This window comes from Penaeus vannamei, chromosome 16 (genome assembly GCF_042767895.1).
Source record: "Penaeus vannamei isolate JL-2024 chromosome 16, ASM4276789v1, whole genome shotgun sequence".
NCBI classification, from domain to species: domain Eukaryota; kingdom Metazoa; phylum Arthropoda; class Malacostraca; order Decapoda; family Penaeidae; genus Penaeus; species Penaeus vannamei.
The window spans coordinates 4933873-4942148 of record NC_091564.1 but is presented as its reverse complement, the minus strand read 5'-3'; the positions used below and the strand labels follow the sequence as shown (position 1 = coordinate 4942148).

At 48.1% G+C, this 8276-nt stretch overlaps 1 protein-coding gene across 29 annotated transcripts in view; it reads right to left on the bottom strand.

Moving 5' to 3' along the window:
- The window catches only part of LOC113817988 (CUGBP Elav-like family member 2), a 344309-nt gene that overhangs the window by 171958 nt on the left and 164075 nt on the right, over positions 1-8276 (bottom strand). For 4 of the 29 annotated variants that reach the window (XM_070131095.1, XM_070131107.1, XM_070131102.1 and 1 more), the window contains exon 1: positions 1752-2296. The exons of 22 other annotated variants lie outside the window; for them this stretch is intronic. In XM_070131095.1, coding sequence (XP_069987196.1) covers positions 1752-1792 — 41 coding nt within the window. In that variant the 5' untranslated portion in view covers positions 1793-2296. Of the gene's footprint in view, positions 1-1751; positions 2297-8276 lie in introns of those variants that run through there. 3 more of the 29 variants (XM_070131116.1, XM_070131115.1, XM_070131112.1) reach the window with 2 other exon arrangements.

The following is an 8276-nucleotide window of genomic DNA, read 5'->3' as shown; positions in this document are numbered from 1 at the left end:
CTCTACAGATGCACCCTCCCCCCTCCACCCACCCCCCTTCCCCCAGCCCAAGTGTGAAAGTGTACAAGTGTGCCTTTTCCCGCACACGTGTCGCACAGCCACTCGTACAGGATGGCGGGCCGACGTTTCCCATACTGTTTGTGTCGAAGGCATTTCCCCTCCGCCGCACGCCGCCCTCCGCGCTCCTCTGCACCGGGAGACGGTCCTTCAGGAGTCGGAAGGCGGCCGTGAGTGACGCGCGCGCCCTCCGTTCTCGCCGCGCGTTCGCTCCCCGCGGGTAATGAGGTCCGGGCGCAGTTCCATGGACCTCACAACCTCTCATGTTATCGCCTCCCCTCTCGCATCGACTCATTCTTAATCTACGTTTCCCTCGTCACATGACCTTCCTCTCCCTTCCACTTATTCCCTCCCCCCCCCCCCACACTACATCACGGGACACGCCACGTGTAGGTCCTCTTCTGCCAGCCACTGCGAGAAGCTGTCATTTGTCACGTGGTTTTCGCTGAGGGGAGAGAAAGCGAGGGGACGGGAGAAGGGGGAGATATATCTCCATTCTTCATTTTCCATTTCCCTCTATCTCGGGTCTCGCTTTCGGCATCTCTCGGTATCTTATCTGTGTCTGTGTCTACCTCTCTCTCTCTCTCAATCCTCTTTTCTCCTCTCTATGCCTCTCCATCCACTTCCCTCTCTTTCCCTCCATCTCCCCTTACCCCCTGCTCTCTTTCTCCCTCAAAATCCCCCTCTCTCCCCCCCCCCCACTTCCCCCTACAAGCCCCGCCATTGTACTTCCCGCTGACAAATTGTGAGTTGGATGATGCCACGCTCCATCCATCTTATTTCTTTAAAGCGCGTGGCACCCTCGCTCTCCACGCCCGCCGTATCGCTGTGGCACACCCTCGCACCGCATGGCACCGCCAGGGAACTCTCCCCCCTCTCCCCCTCCTTCCCCTCCCCCTTCGACCCCCCAGGGAGTCCCACGAGGGAAGATATGAGAGAAGGGGAGAGAGGGAGGAAGAGGGGAGACGGGGAAGAGGAAAGGGGAGAGGGGAGAGGAGAAATGAAGGGAGGGTGAGAGGAGAGGAGAAAGGGGAGAGGGGGAAAGGAGTGGGAGGGAGGGAGGGAGGGAGGGCGGGGGAGGAGGTAAGAGGGCCGGAGGAAAGGATATCTAAGATTAGCGAATAGGGCGCCGAAAGGGGAGATGCCAGTAACGAGTGCCAGATTCTGTGCCTTCGTTCACTCCGGCACCGTTTCGATTCCCTCGCTTTTGACACTTCATGTTCTCTTAGTCATATCTTGTTTCATGTTCTTTCGTTCCTCCTCACTTTCTTCGTGTGTGTGTGTGTGTGTGTGTGTGTGTGTGTGTGTGTGTGTGTGTGTGTGTGTGTGTGTGTGTGTGTGTGTATGTATGTATGTGTATGTATGTGTGTGTGTGTGTGAGTGAGTGAGTGAGTGAGTGAGGGAGTGAGTGAGTGAGTGAGTGAGTGGGTGAGTGGGCGAGTGAGTGAGTGAGTGAGTGAGTGGGTGGGTGAGTGAGAGAGAGAGACAGAGAGAGAGAGAGAGAGAGAGAGAGAGAGAGAGAGAGAGAGAGAGAGAGAGATCAAGCTTGCATGTACGTGTCTGTGTGTGCGCGTGCTCGCTTTCCATACTTCTGTATCGGCATTATGTTGCCTCAACTCGTCTGCGCAAACGTAAACACCTGTGCATTCTTCCCAAAAAAAGCCAAGAATCAAAACAGCAGAACGCGAACTCACCTTCCGTCAATGTCCGTCATGTCATAGCCTTCGAGGAGCATGTTCCCGGCTAAGCAGGCGTCCGCAGCCGACCCCGAATGCGCTCCAAATAGCTTGAGAATTCCAATCGGCGGGAGGGAGCCTTCGAGCACAACACACGCGGCGTGGATACGGGGTCCAGAGCCGAGCAAAACAATAACACGCGAGTTTATCAACGGACGAACAAAAGCAATATATATCTCATAAAATCAACACTGGATAAAATGTCTTCTGACGGAGAGAGAGAGAGAACGATATCATACAAAAAAAAAGTATTCCAAAGTGTGTCCATCCACGAGCGCCGAGGTAAGTGCACAACAAAACAGTTCCAGTCACCGACACAAGGCAAGACAAGGCAGCGACCTCTCTCTCTCTTCTCTCTCCTCTTCCTTCTTCTCACTCTCTCTCTCTCTCTCTGCCCCTCTCTCTTTACTCTCCTGCGGGGTGATACTGGGCCAGTCGCTCCTCATACACAACACGGCCACACTCGCGCGCGCGTCCTCCACTCACCAGCGTTACCACTATGACTGAGGCCACACTCCTCCCCCCAGCACACCACTACAACACCGGATCTCTTCCCTAACCCTCCCCCCTGACCCTGCTCCACCCCTCCCCCGTCTCCGCCACCACCACCACCACCAATAACAACATCACCATCGTCAGCAGAGGGTGAGGGAGAGTGGGAGAGAGCTAAAGACGAATCAAGACGGAGATAGAGGGAGAGAGAGGGAGGGAGGGAGGGAGAGAGGGAGAGAGGGAGAGGGAGAGAGAGGGAGAGGGAGAGGGAGAGAGAGGGATAGGGAGAGAGAGGGATAGGGAGAGAGAGGGATAGGGAGAGAGAGGGAGAGGGAGAGAGAGGGAGAGGGAGGAGAGAGAGAGAGAGAGAGAGAGAGAGAGAGAGAGAGAGAGAGAGAGAGAGAGAGAGAGAGAGAGAGAGAGAGAGAGAGAGAGAGAGAGAGAGAGAGAGACGGATAGAGAATGACACGAACAGATAAATCGATTAGCAAACACAGATACACGGATGAAAGAGAGAAATTGGCAGATGTGTAGATTGATAGAGAGATCCCCGCCAGAGAAATTACCATAAAACAATCCACCATTCCGCCTTCTCACTCACGTAGTTTCGTTCTTTTTTTGTCTCTTCTTTTTTTTTTCATTCTTCCCATGACTTGTAAATAATTTGAACTCAATATCATGGGATTTGTTTCTAGACTAAGTGAAGAGGGTGGGGGTGGACAGGAGGAGAAGGAGCCGGAGGAGGAGGAGGAGGAAGGGGGTGGGGTAGGGGTGGAGGGAGGGAGGAAGAGGTGGGGGTGGAGTAGGGGTGGGGGTGGAGGGAGGAAGGAGGAGGGGGAGGTGAGGTGGGGGGTGGAGGTGGGAAGGAGGGGGAAGGAAGGACGAGGTGGAGGAGGAGGAGGAGGAGGAGGAGGAGGAGGAGGAGGAGGAGGGAGGGAGGAAGAGGCGGCTTCTACTAGCTACAGATTTATTATGGAAATAAATTGGCAATAAACTTTGCCGTTACCATTAGGAGGCGAGTAAACGTCTACATCGGATTTTATTGTCGTGTCAATGACATGATCGCCCTTCTGGTCACCACCAAGTATGTTGCTGTCATACTTACCATGCTACAAGTGAGCAATAACAATTTGTATATAATAGAATGAATAACATAGCCTTTCTGTGACAAAAATATGTAGAAAACAATAATTAAAACAATATGTAGCTGACCTATACAAAAAAATAAAACTTAAAAATGTAGAAAATCCATATGAAAAATCATTAACTAATCCTGCTTTCGACGCTGAGTCAACGAAAAGAGGACACGAGGGCAGAAGGAGAAGAAGAAGAGGGAAAAAAAAACGACGAGAAAGTGGCGCAAAGGCAAGGACACGGCGGACGGCGGCGCTGCCCGAGTGCGTCGACGAAGCCAAGATAAGATAAGCTCCTTATCTCTCGCTCTTCCCTTCTTTCCCTTGCCTCTCTCTCTCTGTCCATCTCTTTCTGTCCCTCTCTCTCTCTCTCTGTCCCTCTCTCTCTCTCTCTCTCTCTCTCTCTCTCTCTCTCTCTCTCTCTCTCTCTCTCTCTCTCTCTCTGTCTCTCTATTTCTCTTTCTCTCTCTCTGTCTCTCTCTTTCTCGTTTTCTCTCTTACTCGCTCTCTCTCTCTCTCTATATATATATATATATATATATATATATATATATATATATATATATATATCTTTCTCTCTCTTCCTCCCTCTCTCCCTCTCTCTCGCTCTCTCTCCCTCTTCTTTTTCGTCTTTCTTCCCTTTCCCTCATTTTTCTCTCTCCCACCTCATCTGATACCAAAGAACAAACCATGCGAAGGGATAAAAAAAAAAAAAGAGAGAAGAGGGGAATATAGAGGAGTTACGTTTCCCCTCTCTGACTATTCTTACATATCCCCTCCTATACCAACCTCACCCTCACCACCTCCCACCCCCACCCCCACCCCCACCTCCCCTCGAAAGGCATATCGATATAGGTGACGCAAAGTGTCCGAGGCGACGCGGCTTCTCCCCCATTCGAGGCCATGACATTTACCTTGCGCCTCCCTCCCCCCATTCCCCCATTCCCCCCCCCCCCACACGCCTATCCTCTCCCCCTCTTTCATACGCCACTCTTCCTCCTCCTCCCCATTCTCCCCCTCTCATACGCTCCCCCCTCGTCCTCCTCCTCCTCCTCCCCCTCTCATATGCCCCTCCCTTCCTGCCCCTTCCTCTGACATGTCCTACGCCCCCCCCAGCAAACACGCCCACAACCCCCCCCCCCCACTTCCCCTTCCGAACCTGAGCCCCGGAACACGCCCTAGACAACCACGCTCGAGAGTAAACAAACACAACAAAAACATGAAACTCGGTAGAAGGACAGCCCCCCCCCCCCCTCCGAGCCTATCCTGACACCCCCCCCCTCCGCTCCCTCTGTCCCACAACACGATTTCGTCGAATTCCAAAAGCGATTTATTTGTCTGTTTTTAACTTTCGTTTTGCTTCGTCACTCGTTCGCTACGCATTTTCCCGCTATTTTTTTCTTTTTTTTTATCTACGATTTAATATCGCTTCGGATACCTCCGTCATTAGCGAAATATTGACGGACTAATAGCATATTACCTCCGTCCCTCCCTTCCCCCCCATGCATGTTACAACCCCCAAAGGAATGCTTACACCCCCTTCCCAACCCCCACTCCCCCTCTAACCCCCAAGAGCACTCCAATCCCACACAAAAAACACTCCTTTTAAGCTCCCCTCCCTCAAAGTACACTCCACCATCCCCACCCCACGCTCTCTGCCCCTAACCCCTCCCCCACTTGCTCCTACCAGAACACCCCAATACTCACCAGCATTACCACTATGACAGGCTACATTCCTCCCCTTCAAAAACAAGAATGATAATAATAATAATAAGAAGAAGAAAGAAGAAAAAGAAAGAAAGAAAAAAAGAGAGAAAAAAATATATATATGTATATATGTATATATATATATATATATATATATATATATATATATATATATATATATATATATATATATATATATATATATATATATATATATATATATATATATAATTTATATATATATATATATCTATATATATATATATATATATATATATATATATGTATGTATATATATATATATATATATATATATATATATATATATATATATATATATATACATTATATATAATTATATATATCTGTATATATATATATACATATATATGATGTATATACATACATATATATATATATATATATATATATATATATATATATATATATATATATATATCTATATATATATATATATATATATATATATATACATTTATATATATGTGTGTGTGTGTGTATATATATATAATCAGTCAATCAATAAAATAGATGCTTCATATCCTAATCGCCTCCTCTTCCCTCTTTAGCACCCCTCCCCTCCATCTATGACTCCTCCCTTCTCTTCAGAGCCCCTCTACCCTCTCTATCGCCCCTCCTCCCTCTTTAGCACCCCTCACCCCTCTCTTCAGAATACCCTTCCCCTCTCTTCAGCACCCCTCTCCCCTCTCTTCAGCACCCCTCTCCCCTCTCTTCAGCACCCCCTCTCCCCTCTCTTCAGCACCCCCTCTCCCCTCTCTTTAGTGCCCTCTCCCCCTCTTCTATATGATCAATAGCCACAAGGCCGAAAGTACACATCATCCTTGCAGTTCATTAGTTCGTATAGCGCACGGCACAATACTCTCAAAAATAAAATCAATAAAAAATAACAACAACAATGATAAAAATAATGATAATAATTGATGATACTGATACTAAAATCAACAACAAATAACAACAACAATGATAAAAATAATTACAATAACTGATGATACTAACATCAACAACAATAATAACAATAAATGAAAATTGGTGAAATAAAAATTTGTCAGAATGTTCCCGGATATCTCACGGGCGCGGATGAGGAAAATGAAAATAATAAAGATAACTTGGATAAACGAATAAATTTAATTAAATGCTACGTATTCAGTGTTCTATTAAATCAACTTGAAATATAGTGATCCGTATTCTTTTTATACGTTGCCATTAAATCTACTTGACACTACACTAATATGTTTTCTTTCTTTATATTACCGTCAATTCTACTTAAAATGACCTTTTCCTTATTTTCTAATTCATTTTTTTTCCTCATGGGTATGAAATAAGTCGGGTTTATTTACGAGTTTCATTACTAATGAACAGATAACGTTCATGCACTGTTCCATTTTGTTCTACGGGGTATACGTGAGGAGTAGGTTGCGGGAGAGAGGGGAGAGAATGAGGGAGGGAAAGGTGGGGAAGAGAGAGGGATAAATAATGAATGAGGCCATGGGGGAAAAGGGAGGGAATGGGAGAAGTAGAAGAGGGAAATGGAGAAGCAGGAAAAAGAGAGAGGGAAAGAAAATGGAAAGGAAAGGTGAATGAAGAGAGGCAGAGACAGTAAGAGATAGAGAAGTGTGTGCGTGTGTGTGTGTCCGTGTGTGTGTGTACGTATGTGTGTGTGTGTGCGTGTGTGTGTTTGAGAGAGAGAGTGAGAGAGAGAGAGAGAGAGAGAGAGAGAGAGAGAGAGAGAGAGAGAGAGAGAGAGAGAGAGAGAGAGAGAGAGAGAGAGAGAGAGAGAGAGAGAGAGAGAAAGCCAAAGAAAATCAAGGAGACATAAAAAAAGACTCAAACGAAACGAGAAATCTGAGAACGCATTACAAAAAAAAAATAATAAAAAAAGAGAGAAAAGTCCAGGGATAAAGAGAGAGAGAGAGAGAGAGAGAGAGAGAGAGAGAGAGAGAGAGAGAGAGAGAGAGAGAGAGAGAGAGAGAGAGAGAGAGAGAGAGAGAGAGAGAGAGAGAGAGAGAGAGAACGAAAAAAGGACCCGTTACATTAACGAAATTTGGCTAGCATAGTGTAGACGACCACGCCCTACAAGAACCTATCTACCCAGCCTTGCCTCCCTCCCCCACCCCCACCCCCACACACAGTCTGACAGGGTTTGGTGGCAGGGAGAGGAGGGGGATGGGCGTGTGGGGGCGGGAAGGGGGGAAAGGGGGTGGGAAGAAAGGGACGACAGAGGGAGAAGCAGTGGAAGGTGAAAGGGTGGGAGTGAAGGGGAAGGAAGGAAGAAAAGTAGGGCAGAAGGCGAGAAGGAAAGGACGCAAGGAGGGAGGGAAGGAAGGGGGAAAGGGAGAGGGAAGAGGGGGAGAAAGAGAGGGAGGAAGGGGAAGGTGAGAGGGAACTGGGGAGGAGAAGGGAAAAATAGAGAAGGAAGAGAGGAAAGGAGAGAGGGAAGAGGGGAGGAGAGAGAAGGAGGGGGAATCAGAAAGGAAGGAGGGGGAAGGAGAGAGGAGAGAGAGGAAGAAGGGGGAAAGAAAGAGGGAAGAGGGGAAGGAGAAGGGGAAGAGGAAGGAGAGAGAGAGAGAGAGGGGAAGAGAGAGGAAAGAGAAGGGAAGAGCGAAGGAAGAGAAAGGAAAGAGGGGGAAGGGGAGGGGGACGGGGGAGAAAGGGAGGGGAGGTGGAAGGGAAGGGGATACTGACCTCTTACCCAACGAGAAATAATCATCACCACAATGCGTTTCAAGCAAGGCCAGCGAGGAGAAGGTCGCTGGGCTGAGCATTGTGAGGGAGAAGAAAAGAAATTTGTGCATGCGAAGGAGTAGGCGATCAAGGAGGAGGAGAAGGAGGAAAGAGGAGGAGGAGAAGGAGTAGGAAGGCAAGGTGGAGTTGGAGGTGAGGAGGAGGAGGAGGAGGAGGAGGAGGAGGAGGAGGAGGAGGAGGAGGAGGAGGAGGATGAGGATGAGGATAAGAAGAAGAAGGAGAGGGAAGAGGAAAAAGAGAAGGAGAAGAAGGACAAGGAGGAAAAATGAGAACTGGAGGAGGAGGAGGAGGGAGAGAAGGAGGAGGGGAAAGAGAAGGAGAAGAAAGAGGACAAGGAGGAAGAAGAAGGAGAAGAGGAGAAGGAAGA